This window comes from Brienomyrus brachyistius, unplaced genomic scaffold (genome assembly GCF_023856365.1).
Source record: "Brienomyrus brachyistius isolate T26 unplaced genomic scaffold, BBRACH_0.4 scaffold152, whole genome shotgun sequence".
Classification (NCBI taxonomy): Eukaryota; Metazoa; Chordata; class Actinopteri; order Osteoglossiformes; family Mormyridae; genus Brienomyrus; species Brienomyrus brachyistius.
The window spans coordinates 293,606-309,491 of NW_026042427.1; the positions used below are offsets into that span (position 1 = coordinate 293,606).

The 15,886-nt window shown below is 39.0% G+C and overlaps 1 protein-coding gene across 5 annotated transcripts in view; it reads right to left on the reverse strand.

Moving 5' to 3' along the window:
- Nucleotides 1-6,066, reverse strand: part of agbl4 (AGBL carboxypeptidase 4) — a 298,733-nt gene extending 292,667 nt beyond the window's left edge. For all 5 annotated transcript variants that reach the window (XR_007388912.1, XR_007388913.1, XR_007388911.1 and 2 more), the window contains exons 1-2: nt 5,984-6,066; nt 3,568-3,690 (exon numbers count right to left, since the gene is read on the reverse strand). Coding sequence is in view for 2 of the 5 variants with exons in the window: in XM_049005141.1 (XP_048861098.1) it covers nt 3,568-3,690; nt 5,984-6,014 (154 nt within the window). In the remaining 3 variants the exon portion in view is untranslated. The remainder of the gene's footprint in view (nt 1-3,567; nt 3,691-5,983) is intronic.
- Between the last annotated feature and the right edge of the window lie 9,820 nt (nt 6,067-15,886).

A 15,886-nucleotide genomic window follows, 5' to 3' on the forward strand; every position in this document is an offset into this window, starting at 1 on the left:
AAACAGACGACTGATGATGTTGGTCACTACAGTTCGGCTCCCATTTGCTGGCCGGATGGATCTTTATGGCATGCGGATTCCCTACGGCACAGCCGTTCAACAGCAAAACTATCGGCAGGGCATCAGTAGGGCAGGAAATCAGACCAGAATGGTAAAAAGGTAATATTCCCCTTGCAATTCACACCATGAGCCATCAGCTCATAAGTGGTTAAAAATGTAGCTGCAGTACTGCTCCGCTGAAACAGCAACAGGACATTAATTTGACATTAGCGCGGTAACATCAATTCCCCTCCGTTTCCAACTTCAGTAATGCATTTACTGGAAAGAGATTAATATCAATTCCATAAATCATTCACGAGAATTTCCGGAACCAGGGACATCGGGGTAATGTCATATATGTTAACTGATCTCAGTCTGGGAGCCCAAAGCCCATTAATCAATGTCTAAGGTCCTCAGAGCATGTCAACTGGGAGAAATATATCATATAAAAAATCACCTGATTATTTATTTATATTATCCCTCTAAACATATGTTTTTCTCCACCATCACTCCACTTCTCCCAAACCTCTAACATTGGCCCTTATTGTTTTTCAATCCCTGGATTATTTTTCTCCATTTGGTATCGACTCTCTATCTAACTCCAAAAGTTCCAAATCACTGCAACCTTCCGGCTGGGCTCTCTGACACAGCTACAGTATGTACGCATTGCTCATTGGTGACATCAATCAATTCTCATATTACATAATCATTCCTGCTATCTGAACATTAACTGCTAGAAGGTAGACCTTTCTGTAAATAAATATATTGGGATATTCTGTAGGTTCTGATTTGCAGTACAATTATATTTAGTTTTGGTCTGCTTAATGTCACTGCAGTATATTGTCAAAAACAATAAACCGAAATTATGTAGCCTAATTTATAGCTCTGATTTAATAGATCATTTAGTTACAATACTATTAGTATTATCCTTAGCAATTTCAATTTTAGTACAGTTCACCCAGTTAAAAAAAAAAAAAGTATGACTTGTCATGGATCAACTCTCCATACAGCACTAACTCATCCAAGACACGGATATACAATTATTGTCTAATTATTTTGGATTAACTCGTAGCTACCGACACAAAAACAGTGTACTGACATTTGTGACTGGCATCTGTAATAGGTTAATTGTCGTATTTATATAATCATATATGTAGACTTACCATTGTACAAAAAAAGATTCAAAAAGGTAATACAGCTTGCACAAAGCAAAACAAATGTTAGCAATTCAAATAAGAGCATCATAACAAACTTATACTGTGCAGTTTATAGAACCAATTCAAGGACCTCCCCCACCCCCAGCAATTGTATGTCTTTGCTAACAAAGGAGACATTCCCCCTGTAAACATACATTATATACAAAACATGTGAGTTCTGCTCAAAGGCTTTTTGTGTCATGACAGCGGGCTTTAGGTTGCTGAAGGTGAGCTTCATTACTGCAGCGCACTGCACCAGTTGCCAGTCAGGAATATGAAAGCTACCCTGTTGTCTCTTGAACAGGCAATGATATTGTGAACATTGCAGAGCTGCAGTGATTCACCATCACTCCAGCTCTGAAACCCTCTCCACTAAACACTTGACCTTCTTCGGGGGGGGGGGGGGGGGGGTGGGTGGTTGGTGGAAGGGGGGTTTACTTTCATTACCTCTACATTCAGTCTGTTTTAAAGTGCTAATCAAACAACATTTGCAAAGTGTTTGTCAAATATTAACTCTGCTTAATTACAGTTTTCAGCAGGGAGATTGACAAAGTAACAGAGCAGTCACTTAGATAATGCATCACAGTTTTTAATTATTGCCATTAATGGGCACAGTCATGGTCACAATACTCCAATTTGGGTTCGGCCATAAAAAGTATATATGGAATCTGATCTTTTCTTATTATTAAAACAAAAGAGTGCATGACCACATTCACATGTGAAAAAACGTATCTTAAATGCTTATTAAGTAGTGTGTCAATGTGTACTACGAGAAAAACATATAAATTTTACATAAACATATTTACTCAATTCCTGCTGTAAATAATGCATTATATTCTATTAAATTTAAATGGCGCTTAAACAAAAGAAATGACTTGCATAACAACCATTTTCCCCCACAGTCCAAAAACCCAGAGGAAACCCCACGACGACATGGGGAGAACATGCAAACTCCGCACACATGTGACCCAAGCGGAGACTCGAACCCGGGTCCCAGAGGTGTGAGGCAACAGTGCTAACCACTGCACCACCATGCTGCCCCCAACAGAATAATGAACTAAAATTCATTATTTTACCAGAATGATCACCTGACATGTAGATCAGCTCTCATTCCAATAGGCCAACCGTAACGTGGGTTAAGACATAGTTAGCCAATCAGAGGTGAGACATCAAGCATTCACAAATAACATAACTACACATAGCACTGGTAGTATCATTCCTAAAGAAATCCGTTTGACATTCACTGACAGTTTTTATTTTAAATATATCTTTCAAAAGTACATCTCTCAAAGCTGGCAGCTAATCTTAACTAAAAATCCCCAACATCCCTGTTTCTGGTTTTACCTCTCGTCTAAAGAACAGCCACTGAAATGATTGGCCGCAAGAGCCATACCTGTAATTTAACACAGCAGCTGCCTCAGCTATGTATGTGTCCATCCTCATACAGACAGAAACCTTATCATTCCCACTTATGAATATCAGATACTGTGGAGTGAAATATGGTAAGTAACCAGTATGAACAAAAAATAAGCTGGACATTTTCTGCAAAACTTTTATCTGGTTCGATACTGTACAGCAGGAAGAGGTACCAGCTGTTCTGAAGCATCTCATTTTTTATAAGTATTTCAAAAATATTAGATACATCACACATCACAGTCACTTGCGAAGTGCATTTGGGAGTGCAGGCTTACGTATGAATTTGATTCCAAATGCTGGACTGACCTGGGAGGAACAACCATTAGCTTTTTGGAATAACAGGATTTGCGACAAACTACAGGTTTGATAAGCAATTCAGGTCATGAAAAATCTGAGTCAAGTTCACCCTATTTTAAAGTGATACATCATATTTCTTTATATGCAGAAAAAGTATACAGTAAATATAATACTTTAAAATACTTTATATATAAAAAGTATATATAAGTTATAATCAAATATTTACAAATATTTTAAACTACACCAGGTAGAACAATTACAGGCCGGTTGAAGTTTAAGTTTGTAGAGGCAACTTAGCAAAGCCTGAGAAGTTAGGCTCCTAACTTAACTCAGGATCATTGGTATAATAAAAATTCCAAAGATTAATGGTTTACTGTGAACTTGTCAACAATAATATCTAGCAAATCACAGCAAAATACAGAATGGTTGAAAAATTTATTTTGCTTGCTTAGCCCCCAAACCCCGCCCTCTTACTTTCAAACCATGCCAATAACAGATGGAAACAACAGATATTTAAAGTGGCTCCTGGACAGTTTATCTTTCATTTATTTTAGATGAATGTTAGATGTATGTGTGTTCATTTTATTATGCCTTGTTTATGATGACATGTTTAACTCACCGCTCTCGAAGCAGGCGTCAAAGATGAGGTGCCCCTTCCGTTTCGCCCCCATGTAACCTTGAGGGACGACCAGCAGCTTGTTAACATTGCCCACTAAAGCATCTTCTCCTCCTGCTTCACCACCTGAAAGAGACCCACTCTGCTCTGTCAAGCTGTTTACTATACATCAGCATTTCCTCATTTTCTCACATGTGCATCCTCATGCATCACGGGCAAGGAGTCAGCATTAGATCGCATTGCTCTAAGATCCAAATACACTGTATTTATCTGAATGCCCAAAGTTCAATAATATGTCAGTTTGCATGACTCTTAAAACAGGCTGTAACAAAAAACCAATCCGGAAATCCGGCCCAAGATGTTGCTGGATCGATTCAAAACCCCAAAACCGACTCAAAGTTAAACAGAAATCATCTAAAAAACCAATAAACCCATCACACCTAGACACACATCATGTCAAAATTAGAGTATATTACGCAATTTTTTTATATTAAGACCTTACGATTAACTTCAGTAGTTTTTTTGCTGCACAGAATAAAGTGACATTTCATTTTTTTTATGTTTTAACTTAAAAAGTAGGACACATCAATACACGTTAAATTGATCTAAATTGCATTCAGTCACAACTGAATCAAACTGTATCGTATTTTACATGAATAATATAGAATGATTGCTGAATTGAATTGCAATGTACCATTACACTTCTAAATGTATTCTTTGCATCATATGGCAAAGCATGTATCTAGATGCTAATCACTTTGACAGAAGAGATATACACCCCTTCTCTTGAATGTGGGCTTTTTGAATAGTAGGTAATTCTCCTCATTTTACTAACAACTAATAGTCAATGGTGGGTCAAGTATTTAAAATAGTAAAAACATTCAGTAGGCCATGTCAGATTCCGCATATAAGTTATTTATAACCTTTTAACCTTAACAGAAAATGTGGAATGCATAATAGAATTACAAATTATACTCAGGTTATCAGAGTTATACAGTACTTTTTTAACCTTTAGCATAATTTTACAATGAATGTTCTGTGGTTGATGTAGACAGCCATATTGGACACACACTGTAAATTCTATGTTTCATTGTTAATCTAAAATGATAATTTAAGAAATACAAATAGAACACATAAAAGAAGTAATTTTAGAATGACGCATCTCTCACGACAATGACAAATATTATACTCATGTTAAGGAATTGTGAGAAGCTGTAAGGAGATGCTGTGTGATCAGCTATCATTTCTGCCTGTTAACTGCAAGCTCTGTTTTGGTAAGTTAACCAGACCCATACTGTAGGGACACAAATGCACAGGCGACACCCCTCACTGAAAAACAGTAAACACAATGGAAGATTCCAGCACAGTTCGCTGGTGGGTGTTGTCAACAAATATCAGTACATCTTCCACTCACCACAGATAGAGGGTCCCACACTCACAACAACTTGGCCACACTAAACATGCTCCCCCTCTGTTCTTTATGCTGCGGTAATATCGCACGCCAGAGAAGAAATCACTTTCCCCATCCACTTAAGAAAACGGAAATAAATTCATATTAGAAATACTAATATTAGAAAACAAAATTCATCATATGAAATGGAAGAGGAGGGCAGCACTCTGTAATCCAACCTGAGCCAAGGCAAATAAAAAAAAAAAAAAGGAGTTTCTGATATTCCAGGTCAATTCACTGCCCAGACACTTTCAATGAAGTCAAAACCGGTAGGAACGTTTTAAAGCAACAAGGTTCATTTAGGGTCACCGTTCCTGGGAGAAAAAAAACTGACACTCTTAAAAGGGCAGGGCATTTACTTCAATTGAAGAGTGGAATATTTAATTCGATCATTTAAATCTCATGAATAAACAGATAAACAAAAAGACGATTTTGGGACCGATATTTGAAGCTGAAAACCAGATATTCACTGTTTCAAAAAATAAAATGACTATTTACGTGAGGGGGCAGATCTATGCAGAAGTACACCATAAAAATGCGACGAGCACAGTAAGTTGAGAGGAGATGCCTAATTTCAGCTGCTACAGCAGGTGACTTAGTCACCAGCATTTTAGCAAAAACCAAACAAAATAGCAATAACAAAAGCAAGCTTGTTATTACGCTTAAATGCTTTGCTAACGACCTCGCCTACATATATTTATTTTCCTGCATTATAAAATAATAGGCAGTTTATATTATTTTGACTGAAAAGTACTGAGCTAGCTAACAAGCTAGCAGCACACAACACAAACCATGACAGTGTCGGGGAATTGCTAGCTAACACTTAGCCGGTCTGCGGAGATCTCTATCGTACGCAAGGCAGGTACAACGGGGCCGGATAATAACAAATCGGTCGTCTATATGCGTATGTACTTTCCAGAGTGGCCCCATAGTGGGGCGTAAAGGTAACATCTGCCAATGTTTACACACCGGTTTCGGGGTCTCTGATGGTATCCTCCATCTTCCTTCGCCCTCCCGCAACAAACGGCAACACGCGACGCTGCCTGCGCGTTGCCGCGGTAACGCGACGTGAATGACAGAGGGCGGGGTTCGTGCATTCGCGTGCCTCTGACCTCCCGGCTGGTACTCTACAACAATTATTGCACTGTGTCACTTTATTATACCAGTATCCTCCCACCGATTCTACATATGCAAAATATTCCGGTATTTCGGTAAAAAAATGACAATTGTAATTACATATTATTTTCATTTTTGTGAATCATGTATTTTACGCATAGCTACAAAAACACGATATTAAACTCTGCTATAACAAAATAAACTTTTAAAAAATGAAGACACATTAAAGTCATATAAGTTCAGCCCAGCAAATTCCAAAGGTTTGTCAAAATGCGGCATATACTTTATAGAATGCTATTTTAGCTAGTTAAATTGGAAGAATGGATAAATAATTATTTTTACAGTGTATTTGCAAATACAAATGCCAAAAGTCACTGAGCAAAATGTCATGACTAAAACCTTAGAAATTCCAGTTTTAGTTAAAGAATTTGATTAGGCTTATAGTTGATTAGTTTTATATTATAGTTGTCATTGTGTTAATTATGGGAGAAAATACATACATATTCTAAACACTTGTGTTGTATGTACAGTAATCTACTTGTGTATTTGTCTTTATACCATTCTTTACCTTCGGTCGAATCGCGTCTCAGCCCGCAAAATATCATGATTGTTCCAGACAGAAGCGAGTGCTGCTTCATTAAGCTTTTTAACAACAGAAAAGTATTAATATCCACAAATTGATTACCGTCTATGAATTCCCGGACAATCTGAATGTGTGTCATCAGGCACAATCATGGCCAGACTAATTACTTTGCCACTATTAGTGTGGCACCTAATTAGCTGGATCGAATGGATAGTTACAAGACCCGTGGAACAGGGAGGCAGCATTTTTGCATTTTCTTGCTAAATTTTTGGATATAATTTTTGTGAGTCACAAGCAGATGGATGGGACCACGAGGGGGTATTTTTAATAAGAAATAGACGTTTTTTTTTTTACTCTTTCACCAAAGCTATAGGGATGACTCTCTGATTGGTTGGTAAATGATAATGCGTCATTCTTGTAAAATCATCCTTCCAAGCAGCTGAACCCTAAGTGCTTGTGTAACCTTGACAGATTAAACTGGTACGTAATGAATGTGATGCAGTAGCGGTACACGGGTAGGTGCACGTCAGTCTGTGAGGTTATGAGGATTCATCAGTAATGGTTATCCATCCATCCATCCATCCATTTTCCAAACCGCTTATCCTACTGGGTCGCGGGGGGTCTGGAGCCTATCCCGGAAGCAATGGGCACGAGGCAGGGAACAACCCAGGATGGGGGGGGGCAACCCATCGCAGGGCACACTCACACACCATTCACTCACACACGCATTCCTACGGGCAATTTAGCAAGTCCAATTAGCCTCAGCATGTTTTTGGACTGTGGGGGGAAACTGGAGTACCCAGAGGAAACCCCACGACGACATGGGGAGAACATGCAAACTCCACACACATGTGACCCAGGTGGAGACTCGAACCTGGGTCCCAGAGGTGTGAGGAAACAGTGCTAACCACTGCACCACCATGCCGCCCCGTAATGGTTATCATTTTCTCCTTTTATCTTTTCAGTTTCAGTAGTACCAATAGGTAATTATATGGAGGAAACTACAGCACTTTTTTGCCTATCTATATCAGAATTAATTTTAATTAATATTTTATTGGGGGCGGCACCATGGTAAAGTGATTAACACTGTTGTCTCATAACTCTGGGACCGTTCGAGTTTCCGCCCTAACTCCATGTATGTGGAGTGTGCGTGTTCTCCCAGTGTTATCGATTCCTCCTGGTTCTCTCCACCCCCCTCAGTCTAAACATGCTATGGTGATTTGTAGTTATCAGATTATCCGTAGGTGTGAATGTGAGAGTGCCCTGCCATGGGATGACACCCTGTCCTGGGAAGTCCCTGCATTGTACAGTACCTGTAGCTTCCGGGATAGGCTCCTGACCCCCACTACCGTGAAGAGGACAAGTGGGTGTAGAAGATGGACGGATATTTTACTGGACAGCAAAGCTTGAAACCTGATAGGTCAGGAATCCCTTGTCGTATACGTAGAAAAACAAACAAATGACTCTACGATTTGTCAGTATATAAGCGCAGTGTTTGAATTTAATGTGCAAATGGTTATGCATGTATTTGTTGCCCTTTGTTTTCATGGTTGGGGTTGTGTTGGATGTTCCCCTGACCATGACAGTTGGTTGGATTATGGATACATATTGTGATGTATACTTTATTGTTATAGTATGATATAGTTTATTTAGTCTTTTTGTTAATTTAGAGATCTGATCTTCATCTAGGCCATGATATTAAATAAAGACAGTTCTATTTAACAAACATTACACATAGCATTTTACATTGCCTTATCTTTATTGAACAAATGCTTTAATCAATCAAGGTCATTGATGGAAAAAGTATGTGTGAACCTCTAGAATAATGACCCATTGAAGCAAGGGCAATTGAAGTCCTAATCAATTCAGGTGTAGGTTTGACCTGTAAAAAAAACTGCACAATGTTAGTTACCTGCTCTTCGCAACAGATTTCTTTCAAGTGCATTGTGGCCGAATCAGAAGAGGTTTAAAGGGCATCAGAAGAAGAGTTGATGTTCCTGAGTCTGGAACGTGTCACAAAAATATTTCTACAAGCTTGGGTCTCCATCAGTACACAGTCAGACAGTCTGGGTTATAGCTAAAGATCTGCAGTTTATGTCTGTGATCATAAGTCTACAATAAGAAAAACAGTAGAAAAGATTGCTATTCAAGGGACGATACCGCATAGGAGACCACTGATCTCAAAAAACATTGTTGCCCAGCAAGTTTGCTACAATACTCAATAGACAGATGAGACAAAAGCAGGTATTGGTACATGTACACAGTGTTCTGTCTGCATGATTTGAACGTGGCCAGAACATGGGCAGAAACAGGTTTGTATAGAGCATGGCACCAAGACACTTCCTAACCACTGTACCGAAGCTAAAGGAAGCCTTTGGTTTGTTTGAGCTTATTTGCAGTAAAGGAGCTTCCGCTAGTTACTAAATGTTTTCCCATCATTATTTAAACTATTTGTGCAGTAAATACACATTATGTAGGCAATACAAAATTCTGTTGTTTGTTAATTAAAAGTGTCTTTGTTTATTACTTTGGCTTTGATTATGATTAGATCACATTTTAGGACCCATTCATGCAGAAATAATGATTTTTCCAAGAGATTCACAAACAATTTCTCCTAACTGTAAACAAATATTTTCCCGATAAATAGATTCATTTTAAACTGATGGATAAATGATTTCAAATGCTTCAAATTTAGATTCATACTGAAAAGACGTTTTTATGTGAACGTTGCCTTTGTAATGCTGTTCGTTTTTGTCTATGAGTAACCTGATCTCCAAGTTGCGACTTCCATATACTGTACAAACTATCTTCACTAACTGGGAGTTCAGGCAATAAAAGGACGGAGCACAGGGGACCAGTGAAGAAGTGGCCGCATGAAGAGACAGAGAGTTACTATGGAGACCGTAATCAGGAGACTTGTGGGACTAAAGAGGCCAGGAAGGGGGGATGAAGGGCAGCTGACAAAGAGATCACCCGGCAGACTCAGCGGCTCAAGTGACAGTTCATTCCTGTTTATAGAAAACCTGTCTCCTAAATGCTGCTTTTAAGGAACTGCTTGGCTGATAACACTCTTCATAAGATGGCTTCCTGCCAGTGAAACATTAGTATGCAGGCGTCAGTAGACAGCTAGAATTATAATTATGGCCGTAATTACATCGATCAATCAAAATGTAATTCATTAATTTTATTTATCTGCTCTCATAGCAGATATTTATCTGTCTTATCAAGAAATTTGGCCGTTGACACTCTATAAAGCTTTATAAAGTTTCATATTTTCTTTAATGTTCCTATTACACAGCACTTAGACGGCCTTTACACATATGTTACACGTATCCTGTAACAGATAAGTACCAGAGAACCAGCCTTCACCTCTGTGCTGCAACTGATAATGACTGATAGGTCATACTAGTCATGGTGTTACTTTAATGTATGGTTTACATTTATTTTAGAAAGCCTTCCTTTAATCTAACTGTAAATTCTAGTGAAGGTGTAGATTGAGAATATTACCATTCATATTTTGTATGAAACGAAAAGCAAAGGTGACATAATGATGTAGAAAATGACATTAATCTTTATCTATTATTAAGCAATATTAGTCTTTATCTAGACAATGGTGGTAATAATCCACTAATATGTATTCTTATACATATTAAGAACAAAATGTCAGCAGTATCTACGCTGATGTATGTGTGGCACGTATTGTGCAGCATATGCAGGGAAAAGAAGCTGTGTTGCAGGGTGAGGTCTGAATGCTATTTCTGAAGAGAAATCTGTCAGCTCAGTGAAGAACTCTGTATAAACAAGTATATTGCAGGCTGGGTTCCTGTTTCAGACCCTATATGCCTACAGTTGGCATGTTGTTCCTGGGTGTTTGTGGGTTTCCTTCAGGAAGTGTACATTTCTTCAGCGGTCCACACACATGCAGTGCAGTGAGTTGGTTCCTTTAACTTGCCCATAGTCGGGACATAGACAGTGTGTGAGGGTGGGTGTGCCCTGTGATGGGCTTGCATGTCATCCAGGGTGGACCTGCAGTTTCCTGCCCCCTGCCTCCTGGGTTAGGCTTCACACCCACAGCAACCCTTCACTGAATAAGCAGCATAAAAATTAGATCGCGAAATGAATAGATGTATTTATATATACGGTAACACAATGACCAGCACCAGCTCTCAGTGATTAACATCCTATTCTGCTCTCACAAATTTCAAATTTTATTACGAAAGTCCAAAATAAATTAGGACATAACAGAGTAAATAAATTATATTTCAGTTTTCTTATTTGCATGCACGGTGCAAAAATGGCCAATTATTACAAATTGCACAAAGTTGGTCTCCGCAACAAAAACATAAAAATTTAAATGTGTATGTTACGGCATCGTGGATGTATTATTATTATTGATTCAAAGATATATAAAATATAGTATAATAATACTTCTGCAAATTACATTTTGCTGTACACCATAGTGTGAAGCAGAAGTGAACACCATAGCAGATTATGACAGGGATTGTGATCAGTTTTTACCCTGAACATTTAAAAACATAGCCTAAATAGTTTTTTGACAGACACAGATGAGTCTTGCCATGGACATGGCTGTCTATATACGGACAGGTTGACAATCCCTGTTGTTAACCGGTTCGATGGATTCCATGTACACAGAGATGTTTATGTATAGGATCACATTCCGGAATAGCCTGTCATAAAAAGGGAAGCTTAAAGCCTTAAAGGTTACCTTATAAGCCTGAGAGTAATGCAGAGGACACAGAGGGCTTACTGGATTACGAACAGTTATGCATTCATACTCCAGCAGGGCTGTTAGCACAAAACAATCTCATAGATGTATGGAAACTTGTGGCAGGAGGCAGACGGAGGCAGCAGCTCTGCCAGGGTACGGCGTTACCGATAGGGGACCGCGTCGATTGAGATGCTTTCTTTTGTTAGGAACTCAGGAGAATACAAATTATAAAAGAATAAGAGAACAATTGGCAACATAAATTTAACGAAGGCGAAAAGCCTCCTTCGCAGTACCGAGTCCCACTGGTTCTCATCTACGGACACCTTTCCCGCTGCAGTCTGAGCATTCTCCAATAAAAGTCCTGGGAGGCATCAGCATGGATTGTCCGCAGAATGACCGCCACGTGAGAATTGCGACGGTTCAGCTCCGCTTCTGTGGAAGCCGCCTCTTTATGATGTCCTGCTGCTGGTTAGAGGCAGAGTGACCGAGCTACATTGAAGTCACTAGTGCTGAGTGTTAAAGGCTAAAGGTTATTAAAGGTTATATGCGGACATTGCTGGTAGATGTGTGATACGCGTGACACATTTACGTTTACAATTACTACTTCAGAGTCACTTTTAGGGATTCGATACTCGCCTAACCCACACAGAGCCCTGTGAGACTTCAACATACTCTGAGGTTGGCCAATATTTAAATTATAACGGCTTTGTTCAGGAGAACTGGAGAGTCCTCATCCACAGCATAGATGACATAGCTCCAGCTTCATCCACGCTCTGCTCAGCACCACCCAGTCCCTCCTCTTTGTTACTCACAAAACTAGCTTGATTTTAACAAGCTACCGAGTTCCTAAGTTATTCATTGGATGAAGCTTATTGTGGTAAGATGCACTAAAGAATTAAAGACAAAATTGTGCCTACCGTCAATGTTATTGATAAGATTTGACATCTACCCAACAGTTAAGCTTGCCTTCAAAACAGTGGCATGAATATTTTTACGCTCGATTTGCATACTGGTGTTTTTATTGAGTGATTCCATCTATAGCACCCTACTGCCTTGTGAAGTGTCTCTACATGAAACAATATTACTGCTCATGTACTACTTTCTGATGCATTTCAATAAGGTGAATATCAGTAGGTATGTATTTTAAGGCAAAATAAATAAAAGAAAAAATTTATGGGACGGTATAAGTCAGTATTTGAATTTTTTGGTTCTTTGAAGGGTTTAGAACAGGGGTTGGCAATCTTATCCATAACGCGCTGTTGCATATGCAGGTTTTAGAGAACTGATTGGCTGAAGAGTCCTCACACCTGGCTTTCAACAGCTGATCTAAAGGTTACCCCAAAAACCTGCACACACACTGGCCCTTTGCGGATAATATTGCCCAGCCCTGGTTTAACCCAGTCTGCCTGCCGAGCATAGATGTTACTGTGTATGTACAATAATGTGAATTAGGTGAAACTTAAGCAGTAAGATATAGAGCATCTATAAAAACTTTCCAAGTAAAAACCCTTATTGTCACAAGTTGCGAGACAAAGGACCCAAAGGCAGGAATTTGGCAAAGAAAAGGGTACAGAGTCATAGGAACTCCCTAAAAAAGAATAAAGGAAATAAATGTCGAGTAAGAAAGTGAAGTAAATACAAATAAAAGAATAAGTAAAATAAATTAAAAATAAAAGAATAAGAAAACTTGTCTTTATTACTTTTGCTTTTTCCCCTTTTGCTTTTAATTTTACCGTATTGCCACATTAGGGAGGAGGCAGGAGGGTCAGGCGCACATGACAGGTCGGACGTAACTCTCTGAGGTGTACTTTCACTGCATATTCATACTTCAAAGGTATTAGATCTGTTTTAGGTCAAAATTTCAATTTGTTCTTGAATACTGCATTATTCTCTTAGACTGCTGCCCCCTTTGGCACCGGCTCAATATGATTATCCAACAGCTGAAGTCGTCTGTTCAAAGCTTTTCGCCCCAATGCAAGAGATGGCGAACCCTGGGATTGTGACGAGGACATTTTGCTGGGTGATCCTTTGTGTGCCAAAATACAAAAAGGTCAAACAGATACTGTAGATAAATGTAAAGAAAATCTAAGAAACTTCAAATATTCAGGAAGGTTCTTTTCCAAAGAAGCGAAAAGTGTTTTTATTCAGATTCTATAAAAAAATGGCTGGTTCTTTCCAAATATATTTATTTACTTATTTATTTACCTGTTTCTAAGTTTAATATTTAGATTACTATACTATCTATCTATCCATTCATCCATTTTCTGTAAGGACTTATCCTATTCAGGGCCTTGGGATGTCTGGGGCCGATCTTGGAGGCTACAGGCACAAGGCAGTACTGTGCTATCTAAATGAGCGCTATTCATTGTTATAGCAAATAAACTGAAATTGTCAGTGTTAGTGAGGTGTGTGTCTGCACGTTTCTGTATGATTGTGTAAGGTGGGAGCCAAGGAACAGACAACTTTTTAATTTCCCATTCGGCCAAAGCACAGGCTGAGTCTCAGGACACATTTGTTTGTGCTCCGGCGAGTAGAAATCGACTAAAGAAGGGTTTCCAAGTTAAAAAAAAAAAAACAAGGTAGAAGGACAGCGCTCTCCACGCATTATGGTGCCTGGTATAAAAGTAACCAGCTGGGATGTTTAATCTGTTTACAGAGTGAGTAGTATGACAATGTGGAAGCCGTTGTTCTGAGAACATCCCTTAATCCTTCACTTTCAGGAAGCCTTTTGCTTCTGTACTTCTGAAGGAAGCACAGTTTAATACATTCTGAGAGAAAGGCGAGACTGCTGCATCCCAATTCACACCCTCAGCACAACCATAAAACACTGTCCCCATCAAGCGGCCCTATCCAGGGGACTGGAGAGTGTACGCTGAGGGATGTAAACCATGGTTAGAATTAGAGGAGCCGTCCAATCACATTTTCATTTGACGGTGCTAAAAAAGCCAGCTGGGAATTTTGCATGGGCCTGCACAACTTGCCTGTAAGACCTCTGCTTCTGTTTACACTGGAAATAAACGGCTTAAGTGTATCATGGAGTACGGGCATTTTGATGTACCTAAAAGAATGTTAAATTGCTAAGAATTATGGAGCTTTTCAGATAAACAAAACATAGGCAGAAAAAGTATTCCTCATGAAGATGTTATATAACAGCGATTAATCTCGTTTAAGTTAGGTGTTTGATATTAACCTCATGATGTTTCCCTTGATTTATGCAAATTAGAGGAAGCCATGGCTAATGCTAATGATATGTTATAGGAGAGTCATAAACTGATGTCATTAGAAAGTGCAGATGGTGAGCATAATTTCAAATTGGTGATAAATGTGGACACACGCAAGTCATTCAGCTGACCTAGAAAAATGTGCAAAGCCAGTGTCCCTGAGGAAATTTGATTACAAAGAACCAACATGTATTAACTCTACCATGAGGAGGATCTGACTAGACATCCAGGCTGTTTCTAGGAAACTGGCACTCACTAACCTCTGCCAGGTGTATGTTTATGGTGTAAAACCATTTAATTGGCCATTATTAACCTTTTTATTTTAAGGTTGTCTCCAAAATACCATACCATAGGTTAATTTTATCATTAGACATGCATAAGAGGGGGTGTCATTTTATAACATTTTATCCTCTTACAAAAAATTTAATTAATATAAAATTTGTGCAGCTAACGTCTACATTATGTGTTCCTCATTACTGGAGAATCTTAGTCATAATTAAAAAATGAAGAAGTCTATTTCATGTAAAAGACTTGCGTAGCAAGTGTTTGTAAATATTATGAACATTCAAATTGATGATTTCATCACCAATTATGAATTATAGCTATGCCATAAAAAAAATTATTTTACAGTGTTTCTTGTAGATATTTCTTCTTGTTTGTGTATTTGGTTATTAAACATCTGGCTACCGATTACTACACTGTTAGAAATGTTTAACATGCTGGGTTTTGCCCAGTTCGCAGCTTTATGTGCCCCTCAAGCACCCAAACCAAGGCTGCAGTTCTCCAAAAGCACTTTTACCAATCTATAACTTCCTCCTATCTTTTCTTCACTCTTTCGACTGGAAAGTAAAATTGGTGGTTGAAAATACAATCCGAGAAATCTGTGCAGAGCCTTCCCTGCATTCTCATGTTTCCTGCTGCCTCTGCCCACCTCAAATCTCATCTGTAACATTGCAAAAAACAATCTTCAATAACAGCTGTCAATATGAGCCAGGCTGGGAAGGCCCCCCCCGAAATTCTCTCATTGTCTGATTAGCCTCTGTGCTTAATGTTCCCTTTTAACCTGGCTTTGCTGCACTGAGCATTCTGTCCTCAGTATCCCTTTACATGTTCACCAGGTACCTGCATTTCTGCCTTGACGTTCACCCCAGTTTGCCAGACTGTTCCTCGGGGACCAGTCCACGTTTTTGCCCCCTCGCAGTTCCCTGCCAAACAGTGCACAT